At 41.7% G+C, this 12,025-nt stretch overlaps 1 protein-coding gene across 5 annotated transcripts in view; it reads left to right on the top strand.

Moving 5' to 3' along the window:
• Positions 1 to 12,025, top strand: part of gtf3c2 (general transcription factor IIIC, polypeptide 2, beta) — a 33,582-nt gene that overhangs the window by 3,079 nt on the left and 18,478 nt on the right. The window contains exons 1-13 of one of the 5 annotated variants that reach the window (XM_061929864.2): positions 196 to 1,169; positions 2,186 to 2,391; positions 2,550 to 2,601; positions 3,266 to 3,372; positions 3,485 to 3,962; positions 6,244 to 6,374; positions 6,471 to 6,622; positions 6,692 to 6,774; positions 6,865 to 6,942; positions 8,361 to 8,459; positions 8,594 to 8,821; positions 8,904 to 9,015; positions 9,093 to 9,210. In XM_061929864.2, coding sequence (XP_061785848.2) covers positions 3,330 to 3,372; positions 3,485 to 3,962; positions 6,244 to 6,374; positions 6,471 to 6,622; positions 6,692 to 6,774; positions 6,865 to 6,942; positions 8,361 to 8,459; positions 8,594 to 8,821; positions 8,904 to 9,015; positions 9,093 to 9,210 — 1,522 coding nt within the window. In that variant the 5' untranslated portion in view covers positions 196 to 1,169; positions 2,186 to 2,391; positions 2,550 to 2,601; positions 3,266 to 3,329. Of the gene's footprint in view, positions 1 to 195; positions 1,170 to 2,185; positions 2,392 to 2,549; positions 2,602 to 3,265; positions 3,373 to 3,484; positions 3,963 to 6,243; positions 6,375 to 6,470; positions 6,623 to 6,691; positions 6,775 to 6,864; positions 6,943 to 8,360; positions 8,460 to 8,593; positions 8,822 to 8,903; positions 9,016 to 9,092; positions 9,211 to 12,025 lie in introns of those variants that run through there. The other 4 variants (XM_061929865.2, XM_061929863.2, XM_061929867.2 and 1 more) reach the window with 4 other exon arrangements.

The raw sequence follows: 12,025 nt of genomic DNA, 5'->3' as shown, positions 1-12,025 counted from the left end.
TACTTTTGAAATGAAGTGACTAGTAACTGTAACTAGTTACTGCTTTTCAGTAACTAACCCAACACTGCTTATATATGATATTATTACATTTTTATATAATATATACAATATATAACAAATCCCAATTACCATGTACAATATTACAGTAGACTTAGACTTCCTTTTATTGTCATTCAAATTTGAACTTTACAGTACAGATAAGAACGAAATGTTGTTGCATTAGCTCGTTGTAGTGCAGAATAAAAGAGCAATAAGGTCCAGATATAAATAAATAGATTACTGTACAGATACAGTAAATATATTGCACTTTTTCATATGCATCCACGTTTATGGATGTATGTTTTATTGTCTTTATATTCTAGCGAGTTAATCCGTTTGGGGGGGGGAGGATTGCGGAACCTCTTTCTAGAGTCCAGCAGTGAAAACAGTCCTTGGTGAGGATGTGAGGAGTCTTAACAGATTTTCTGAGCCCTGGTCAGGCAGCGGCTTTTTGCGATTTCCCCGATAGGAGGAAGAGGAGTCCTAATGATGATCTTTTCCGCCATCCTCACCACTCTGCTGAGACTTCCAGTCTGAGGCACTGTATATGTAACAGCTGCAGCAAAAAAAAAGAAGAAAGAAAAAAGGTTAGCGTAAAATAGAGAGTAGATCCAGCAGAAAATATACATTATAAACAAAGAGAGGTCATTTTCCCATCCATTTAATTTGTAAACTAAACAAAAAAAAACATTTACAACTCATTCCACTAAATATTTCAACTTCCTTAAATACTGAGCTGCAATAAAAATCAAATGTTTTGACACAAGTCTGGCTTGAACGTGATTAGATCTACCTAATAAAGCAGCAGATAACGGGTACAGTGTCACCTGTGTGCCGTTAGGGGGCGGTAAGCCGTCCTTGCCACTACGGTAACATGGCCGACTGATAAGCACATTGTGAATTTCAGCCTCAGCAAGGGCTTGTATTCCATCTGCTAAGCGTAAATGCAGTAGCTGCTTGTCGTCCAAAACAAAGGATGCTGGTGTTGGTGACTATTTGATCGGAAAGCACAATAGGTCAACCTGCCGGCTTGCGGACTCGAACCCACATGTTCGGATCCGAGCATGGAGGACTCCGTACGCGGGTGATCAGCCTTTGCCACCAAAATATAGCCTTTCACGACCTACCTGGTGAGCACTTTAACCCTTCTACCATTGCTACTTGCACTATTTCGTTATTTTTAAATATATGTACTTCTTTTTAGAAGTATGAGTTGTTTCATAGTGAGCCAGGGTGCCACATTCTACTTAGCAACTTAGCATTAGCCATGTGCTAGCATGAGCGATGACATAGCCATGGAGGAAGTGTAACTTTTAAGCACAAATACAAATGTCATTAGCTTGTGTTTACTGTTTGAAACATTGCCGACCGAAGAGGCGTGTCGCTCTTACTATTATTTGCTTTACCTTGCCTCTTTTAGACCACTGTCTCAACAAGAGGACGTACGGACGCGTACAATTGTCAGATAGCTCAACGATGTTTGGCTTGTTCGCCCAAACATATGACAAAGCAATATCCCCTAATGGCTAATGTGGCTAATTCAAAGTTATGCTCAAAACAAACTTTTGGTCTGCGTAAAACGAATAACAAAGAACGCTATTTCATTTATTAAAGGTGACTGTAATTGACCGCTGGGACTGAGAGTGTCAAATACACTCACGGGCCACAACATTAGGTACACTGGTAGTATTCACACAAGCACTTGCCGCTGCATCTGAAGTTTGGCCGCAGACTCAACATCCATCCTTCCATTTTTCTACCGCTTGTCCCACTCGGGGTTGCGGGGGGTGCTGGGCGGAAGGCATGTTACACCCTGGACAAGTCACCACAATTAGAAACATTTTTCAATATCATACCATAAAGTTGTTGCCCACTGCAGACTACAACCACAATAATACAGTTATTGTTCATTATAGTCATTATTATATTTGTAAACACAAAGACGACGTAAATTTGTTGCCATTTTCAACTCATTTCCATCCATCCATCCATTTTTCTATCGCTTGTCCCTTACTGGGTCGCGGGGGGTGCTGGATCCTATCCCAGCTGCACCCGGGCAAAAGGCATGGTACACCCTGGACAAGTCGCCACTATTAGAAACATTTTTCAATATGTAATCCTTGAAAAGCACTTTTCTACCTTCAAGGTACTCAAAGCGCTTTGACACTATTGCCACATTCACAAACTGATGGCGGGAGCTGCCATGCAAGGCGCTAACCAGGACCCATCAGGAGCAAGGGGGAAGTGTCTTGCTCAAGGACACAACAGACGTGACTAGGTTTGTAGAAGCTGGGGATCGAACCAGGTACCCTCAGGTTGCTGGCACGGCCACTCTCCCAACTGCGCCACGCCGTAAGTTGTTGACCACTGCAAACTATAACCACAATAATACAGTTATTGTTAATTATAGTCATTGTTATCTTTGTAAATGCAAAGACGACGTAAATTTGTTACCATTTTCAACTCATTGTCCATCCATCCATCCATTTTCTACCGCTTGTCCCTTACAGGGTCGCGGGGGGTGCTGGATCCTATCCTAGCTGCACCCAGGCCGAAGGCATGGTACGCCCTGGACAAGTCGCCACTATTAGAAACATTTTTCAAAATCATACCGTAAAGTTGTTGACCACTGCAAACTACAACAACAATAATATAGTGTTGTTAATTATAGTCATTGTTATTTTTTTAAACGCAAAGACGACGTATATTTGTTACCATTTTCAACTCCATCCATTTTCTACCGCTTGGAGCTGGAGCCTATCTTAGCTGCATTCGGGTGGAAGGCGGGGTACACCCTGGACAAGTCGCTACCTCATCACAGGGCCAACAAAGATAGACAAAATTCACACTCACATTCACACACTAGGGCCAATTGAGAGTTGCCAATCAACATACCTTTGGGGGTGGGAGGATGCCGGAGTACCCGGAGGGAACCCATGCAGTCCCGGGGAGAACGTGCAAACTCCACACAGAAATAGGCTGAGCCCGGGGATCGAACCCAGGACCTTCGTATTGTGAGGCACATGCACTAACCCCTGTGGCACCATGTTGCCTAATTTTCAACTCCTTGTGTCATAATAAATGATGCCTTTAATGACAGAGGACAGGGTTTGATTCAGGCCAGGTAAAGCATCTAGTGTAAAAACCAAGTGTTACCTGTAAATGGTAAAGGACAAAACCGGTTAAACATAATATTTTATTGCATGTGTTTCTCACCTGTTTTCAGAGCAGCAGCAGAGCCAATGTGAGAAGAAACATGTTCTACACATGTGGAGACATCTGAGAAGATCATGAAGGAAACCCTGCCGGTAGATGCTGATGACCCTGAGCAAGGTTGCACAATTCACCGCCGTAGCAATCAACACCAAAGTGCAAACTGTATTTTAGTCTCACTTGTGTAGAAAATTTGAAGGTGATTAAAATGACGACAGCACTTATCTCGCAGGTGGAAAGACGCCATCGACGTCCTTGTTTGATTTAACACCCAGCTCGAGAGGTCGCCAACGCAGGAAAAACCCCAGATTTTCAGACTACGACACCAGTGACATCTACGAAAATGAAGCGCAAAGTGAAAAAGAGATTTCTGCTACAAAGAGTCTGGAAAAGAAGGCGACTCCCAAAAAGCGAGGACGACCGAGGAAGGTCCCGTTGCCAAGCGTGGACGAACAAGCAGCGTCCGAATCGCCTCGAGTGCCGGAAGCAAAAAGGACTCCTTTAAACAATACTCCAGCTACAGCAAATGATTGCGCCTCTCCTGCACCGGGAGACCCTTTGGAGAATGGGACACCGAAGCCAAAGAGGAAGTACTTGAAGAAACAGCGAGTCGAGGTGGAACCAGTTGCACCCTCTCCACGTGAGAAGAGTCCAGAAGTACCTGAGGAGGAGGTACTGGAAGGGCGCTGCAAGAGGAGCGCTGCTAAAATGTGAGTCATGTGACACATGAACCGTCTGTAATACTAAAGTTTTCTTGGTCCGACAACAACCCTCTACAGCTCAGGGTTCCCCCCAGTGTTGGGACTAACGCGCTACAAAGTAGCGCGTTAGTTTCGGCGGTAACTAGTAATCTAACGCGTTATTTTTTATATTCAGTAACTCAGTTACCGTTACTACATGATGCGTTACTGCGTTACTTATGTTATTTTTTATGTAGTATCGGCTAGAAACAAAAGATCTGAGTGTGTTTTATTGCAGCGCTGCGGTGGAAAAGAAAATGCGTGCTTTCTGTGGGTGGGGGCGGAGAGGGGGGGGACTCCCATACCGTAGTTGAGGGGCGCAGGGGAGACGTTCCTCCAGGGCCTGTGTACTTCGGGGCTAACAACCTTCACTTTACCCGGAAGTGGGTCTTTACAGCTGAGGGTGAATGACGAGGCCGGCGGTTTGTTGCAACTTTGTGACTTTATTGGACGCAGCCATCCACCAAGCTAGAGCACCTGCACGCACTCACTGGCGCCGCTCGCTCACCTCTCTTGCCCACTCACTCACTGACGTCACTCACCTCACATGCTGTCTCATCTTAAAAGGCCACACACACACACACACACACACATACGCTACTCTCATAACAACCAACAAGACACCATGGCGAAGCCAGAAGTCACGTTTTTTAACATGGAGACATTCTCAATACTTTTCTTTTGTCGAGCACAAAGAAAATAACATTTTAGTTAAATGTAAGTTGTGTCTTGGATCAAAGATCCTATCTACTTAAAGTTAAAGTTAAAGTGCCATTATGTTGCAGCTATTTAAAATAGTTTTGTCAATTTGTTCTGGCCTGAAATAAATTGGCCCTTTGAAACATATCTTTGTCTTTGTGTGTTGTATGTAAACCACATTGCTTTCTGAGTTCAGTGATGCAAATGCATGTCAAGTTGATCAACAGATTGTATTATTCTCCAGTGCAATAACAGTACTGAAATGAAGGCTAAAAGGGCATTAATGGGAGCCTTAAAAAAAAGGAAGAAAAAAAAAGTAACTAGTTACTTTTCACAGTAACGCATTACTTTTTGGTGTAAGTAACTGAGTTAGTAACTGAGTTACTTTTGAAATAAAGTAACTAGTAACTGTAACTAGTTACTGGTTTTCAGTAACTAACCCAACACTGGCTTCCCCTACATGTAAGTTCATCATCCCACCACCGCAAAATAAAAGGCGCATATATACAGTATGCCTATTATTTACGCACTATTGACTACAAAAATTCGGCCACTGAAAAAGTTTGATCAACAGACCAAGGCGCAGCACGCGCATCCGCTTTGCCCGCACCTTGGCTCCGGCGGTTGGCGGCTTTGGTGGTGGGGTGGCGACTCCTCCAACCACAGCACTTGCACAGCCCTGCTTTGCACCCCAGCCTGACCCACACAGAACCTTAAAGCCAATCCTTGTCCCAAAGTTACAGATCTGACTTGCCGACTTCAATGAGGGAGCATAGAGTGGGTAGTTCTACTGCAGCCAAACTATACAAGCATTGGATAATTGCTTGGTTTTGTCCCGCCCACGGGCGCCGAGCATCTCTGGAAGTGAATAAGAAGTGGGCGTGGCCTCACTGTCCTGGACACCAGGCTTCTGCATGATGATTGGATGAACTGTTCGAGGCTAAATCCCTTTTTGATTGACAGCAAAATATGCGAATCTGTGATCTTGAAAGATAAAACACTACTAGAGCATTTTTTAAGTTTCATTATGTTGTTCCTGTTGATATAGAGGATTCAAAAAAAATTTAAATGACGCTTTCTTTGTAAAATCTAGCATCTTTATATCTTTTGTTATTGGAGACCGTACTCATGTTTAGAGAGTAGCTGAAAATTACCTTCCCCTACATGAAAGACTGGCAGCCGCCACTGACCTGTGTTACATTGTACAATAATACCAATTGATATAAGATAATTTGTTCATACTATTTACTAATAACTGAGATTTGATTTTAAATGTATGTACCTTTTGTACATTTTTTTAGCCTTTTTAAAGAAAATATATGCATCATTCACGATTGTGCAAATTACACAATGACATCATATTGACCACGCCCCCATCACAACGTCTATTGGAAAGCAGGGCGAAACCTTGCAGCTGCAAACTGGTTGCGGACTGAAATAATGGCACCGACATAAGAAATGAAATCCATTCTATTTTTGTTTCCTCTAGTATAGGCTTTACTTTGGACACCTTTACCTGATCTATGGCTAATGTTTTGTTACAATCTGTCAGGGCGATGAAGTTCCTGCATGCGATGGCTCAAGACATCAGTCACTCGACTGAAGGTCCTAAATCCAGCGATGACTCCATTACCAAAACACCAGAACAAGCGACAGAGGACAGAAGTTCTAAAGAGAAAAAAGGTAATAGGTAAAACTTTATGGAAATGTTAGACTTTGTGTTTTGACATAAACAACATTTTTTAAATGTTAATGTCCTCTCACATCACATACATCAAGTACGCAGAGGTTGGAAGAGAAAGCACTCCGACAGCGATGCCGCAGAGGACGTCGACTTTGTTCCAGATGTGGAAGAAGAGGAAGTGGAAAATGCTGAGGAAGACGATGAAGAGTCAACAGACTCTGATTTTAACTACAAGAGCTGTCACAGCGTCAGTCTGTTCTCATTGAAATTAGAAGCACTGAGATTGAGCAGCACAATAAACTATTTTCTCCTGCAGGCTTCAAACACCAAACTGGGGAAGAATTCAGCCACCATCATAATGAACCCCATTTGGGATGCCTTTGACACATACAAGTCATTGTAAATTGTAGAAAAACATATATATTGTCCTCACATTATTACCTTAAGAAGGAAACTGTCATCTAAAAAAAAGTGTTTTTTTTCTTCTAGCCGTGAGGAGAACCTCAGCACCTGGATTTTTCCGGAGTGGATGCCCTCCTCCAGTGCTTGGCACCAGGTGTCCCAAAGGTGCTTCATTAGAACTTTAACCTCAACAGTAGCCTTGTTGTTGTTAGATGATTGAAATAAATGTCACCATAGACTAATTTATATAAATCAATCAATCAATCAATGTTTATTTATATAGCCCTAAATCACAAGTGTCTCAAAGGGCTGCACAAGCCACAACGACATCCTCGGTACAAAGCCCACATAAGGGCAAGGAAAAACTCACCCCAGTGGGACGTCGATGTGAATGACTATGAGAAACCTTGGAGAGGACCGCATATGTGGGTAAACCCCCCCCCCCTCTAGGGGAGACCGAAAGCAATGGATGTCGAGTGGGTCTGACATAATATTGTGAGAGTCCAGTCCATAGTGGATCCAACATAATAGTAAGAGTCCAGTCCATAGTGGGGCCAGCAGGACACCATCCCGAGCGGAGACGGGTCAGCAGCGCAGAGATGTTCCCAGCCGATGCACAGGCGAGCGGTCCACCCCGGGTCCCGACTCTGGACAGCCAGCACTTCATCCATGGCCACCGGACCTGTGCCCCCCCCCCTCCACAAGGAAAAGGGAAGCAGAGGATAAAAGAAAAGAAACGGCAGATCAACTGGTCTAACAGGGGGGCTATTTAAAGGCTAGAGTATACAAATGAGTTTTAAGATGGGACTTAAATGCTTCTACTGAGGTAGCATCTCTAATTGTTACCGGGAGGGCATTCCATAGTACTGGAGCCCGAATAGAAAACGCTCTATAGCCCGCAGACTTTTTTTGGGCTCTGGGAATCACTAATAAGCCGGAGTTCTTTGAACGCAGATTTCTTGCCGGGACATATGGTACAATGCAATCGACAAGTTAGAACGGAGCTAGACCGTGTAGTATTTTATATGTAAGTAGTAAAACCTTAAAGTCACATCTTAAGTGCACAGGAAGCCAGTGCAGGTGAGCCAGTATAGGCGTAATATGATCAAACTTTCTTGTTCTTGTCAAAAGTCTAGCAGCCGCATTTTGTACCAATTGTAGTCTTTTAATGCTAGACATAGGGAGACCCGAAAATAATACGTTACAGTAGTCGAGACGAGACGTAACGAACGCATGAATAATGATCTCAGCGTCGCTAGTGGATAAAATAGAACGAATTTTAGCGATATTACGGAGATGAAAGAAGGCCGTTTTAGTAACACTCTTAATGTGTGACTCAAACGAGAGAGTTGGGTCGAAAATAATACCCAGATTCTTTACTGATTCGCCTTGTGTAATTGTTTGGTTGTCAAATGTTAAGGTGGTATTATTAAATAAATGTCGGTGTTTAGCAGGACCGATAATCAGCATTTCCGTTTTCTTGGCGTTGAGTTGCAAGAAGTTAGCGGACATCCATTGTTTAATTTCATTAAGACACGCCTCCTCTAAATGACAGTTAACGTTGGTGTGTGTCTTTTGTGCAGTGAACTGGAGACATATCTACCTCAGGAACTTCTTTCAGCAGCTTTCAAAGTGTCGAGGGAATCTTACGCAGAGGAGACGCCTCTGCATAGACTCAAAAGGTCAGAATTAATTGAAAAAGTCGACACTAATGCTAAAAAAGGTTCCTTTATATCTATAAAAAATTTGTGTTTTAGCGTAATCCCTCTAACTGGGTTTTGTGTTGTATCTACATATTTTATTCATTTTTCCTCAGGTTCGAGGCACTACCTTCTCACCAGGACCGTTGGGACCTGCACCTGAATGCGGGCGGGCCAGTGTGGGCCATGGAGTGGTGCCCGACCCCCGATGGGGCTGTGGCCTCCCAGTACTTGGCTGTAGCCTGCTACAGAAACATGGACGACCAGCACTACCTCCACAAAACCTACTCTGGACCGGCCTTGGTGCAGCTGTGGGACCTGGGCTTGCTTGAGTATGACAGCAGGTGACCATTATGATTAATTGTAGTCAACTCTTTAGAAAAACAGCCAATAACTTTGTGTTCCTTTCATGTGCGCCCTCCACAGGCCGGGCTCACAGCCGCGCCTGGCCTACGGCGTGGTCCTGGACAAAGGTTTCATATGGCATCTGAAGTGGTGTCCAGCAGGAGGATGGGAGATGCCCTCCAAAAAGAAACAGGTAACAGTACTGAATGAATATGTATTGAAATATGTAATACTGTATATGAATATGTTCATGTTGTGAAACTCCTGAAGGCTCCTCTACTGCCCAGACTTGGTCTTCTGGCAGTAGCCACCTCCACTGCTGTGGTCACCATCTACAGTCTGCCCCATCCTGATGCACTGAACCCCAGCTGGAATCTTCCAGACTATGGTAAGACCACTTGGAAACACTTTTTCCATAGCAAATCATGGAAACGGACAACATCTGTTTTAGTGTCTAACCTTCATTAAAGGTGACCTATGGTGATATAAAACACTTCCTTTGCTTTCCAGATTACAAATAAAACTACGCCCAACCCATCATAATTTATATTTTAAAAATGTACACTGTTAACTTGCATATTTTGAAGTCGTCATCGCAATTTTCTTCCCAGACATAGTCGAAAATAAACTTAATAAACAGTATATAGATTCACCCAGTCACAACATTAGGTAAGAAGCTGCTTAGAGCAGCATTGAAGGGGCACTGCACTTCTTTTGGAATTTTGCCTATGACTATGTGAGACAAGAACAAATGTTTTTCTCTTTTTTTGCATTTGAATTTGGAGTAAACGGCTAACAATGCAGATATTGGGGATTTGATCTAAAGCTACGTTCACACTGCATGATCGGATGTCCAAATCAGATTTTTTTGTCGAATCCGTTCTTTTTATAGGCCGTTCACATTACACAATTAATGCGATTTCTAACGTGAATGCAATCTGACCCGCATGCAGACATGACGTCGCACGCACATGTTTACAGAAGTAAAAATTACTTCAGCTCTAGTCGGTTACAGTACTGGCGCATTTGTGGCAATTTCAAGGATTTTGTGCAATCAAAGACAAAGTTTTCTGAACCAAATTATTGCGCGTAGAAGATTAGAACGGAAGAGGACAAGTATTTTGGCTCTGGCATTTTTACGGGTTAATTTGCTTCGATATCTGTTTGAAGAGCGTGGGCGAGTAGTCGGAGACAAGAGTCGTGGAAGTTTCACATAAGTTCCGAAAATATTTTATTTTCATCTCTTTTCTGATATTTTATAACCATCTATTTTGGCGAAAAATTATGACGCTTATCATTTTTTGATGACGTTCTGGTCAGATGAATGCGACTGGAGCGCAGGAGCGTTGACATTGAGGACGGATCACATATACTGTATATCTATTTCCACATACGAAAGAGGCCTGGGTCGGATATGAAACATTAGAAATTGCACTGTGAAAATATCCGATACAGGTCGCATTTGGGCAAAAAAATTTGAATTGACCTGCAGTGTGAACAATGCCTAATTCGCCTATAAAGCCCTCTGAAAAACCTCCAACAACGTTTATGTAAATATACTGTATATGTAATGTAGCAACAGGCACATTCCTAATAAAATGCTTTACGGCCACAAATTAATTTTACAGACGCATCCCAAAGCTCACTATTTGCTTAAACAACTACTTCTAGTCATGGGAGATATGGGAGCCAACGACAACTACTTTGGGACACACAAGGATTCAGAACCATATATTGTTGAGCGTGGGTATGTAGGGGATGGGCTACAAGTTTTAAAAGCTGAGGAATAAGCAGACCAAGCTCTAAACACTAGGCATCATGTAGCAGTATTGCTGAGTGCTAAACAAGAAAAACAAACTACGAACATAAAACAATCACTAACTGTACAATGTCTGCTCTCAAGGCTTGTGTTTTCTGTTAACTTTAGATCAAGGGTGTCAAATTTATTTTTTTAGGGCCACATGTAACAGTGAATATATTAGAATATAAACGCATAATAAATAGCCTTGTTACACAATTTGCAAAAGCAAATTGTTTTTGATTATTTATATTTTTTACTAACAGATTAACTTGCTTTGAAATTATAAGTCAAGATGACAAGCAGATATTTAAGTATTTATTTTTGATAACCAACCGGCTCTTTATGTCAATATCTGCATTAGCTACGTTACCTCTGTGTGATCAAGGCGCTGTTAAAAGTATATCCTCTGTGTTCGCTCCCTATTATAACAAAATCGCTAATACTTGAGTAATATGTAGGTCACAACATGTAAATGCAGTATTGTTGGCTGTTTTTGAATGTTTTTAGAGGGCTTTAAGGGCAGAATAGATGACTCCCCTTAGCTACATAGTTAGCCGCGCAGTACGAGCCGAGTATTACAAATTAGAATGCATTAAAAAAAGAAAAACATGTGTTCTTGTCTCACATAAGGACTGTGAATAATAGGCAAAATAAAAAAAGTGCAGTTCCCCTTAAATTTCACTGCATGTTGCACGATTAGATGAAAATAATACTAGGACTGCAAATAACGATTGTTTTGATAGTCGATTAGTCAAGGATTATCTTAACGATTAGTCAACTAATCAGATAAAGCGTACACATATATAATGGCTCAAATTTTTCCATTGACTTCTAAATGCAGCTTAAGTCATTTTAGGCATGTGCTTACAAACAACAAAGATGACTAATTAATTCATAAATATTGATTTTTACTGTAACTGTGCTGCTTATTCAGCTGTTACAAAATTTTTAATGACTAATTAAATGTTGTCCATTTAAAAGAAAGGAAAGGCAAAGTGATAAAAACAATTAACCTTGTTTATGTATTTAAAAACAGTTAAAATTGCAGCAATGAAGACAAACAACAAAACACAAAATCTAATTTCCTCAAAAAGAAAAGCATTTTGTGATGTTTAAAAAGCTTTACACTTGTATATTTACCATTGATTAACTATTGGCAGATTTAGCACTCTAATAAACTCAGTGTGTATAACTCTATCTTCGATTAATTATTAAAATGTTGGCTATATTAGAGATTGTATGTTTAATCTTATGATACCTTCGCATTGGCACCTGTCAGTCTCTCTCTGTGTGTGTTTGTGTCGCGGTTCGCGTGTGAAAAAGTGCCTTTTTTGACGGCTTTGCAAGTAGACTCAATGTGTAGAATTCTATATTAGATTCATTCTTAAAATGTTGGCTATTT

The sequence above is a fragment of the Nerophis lumbriciformis genome, linkage group LG34, assembly GCF_033978685.3.
Source record: "Nerophis lumbriciformis linkage group LG34, RoL_Nlum_v2.1, whole genome shotgun sequence".
Taxonomy (NCBI): Eukaryota; Metazoa; Chordata; class Actinopteri; order Syngnathiformes; family Syngnathidae; genus Nerophis; species Nerophis lumbriciformis.
The sequence above is the reverse complement of the archived record's forward strand: the minus strand, read 5'-3'. Positions and strand labels throughout refer to the sequence as shown.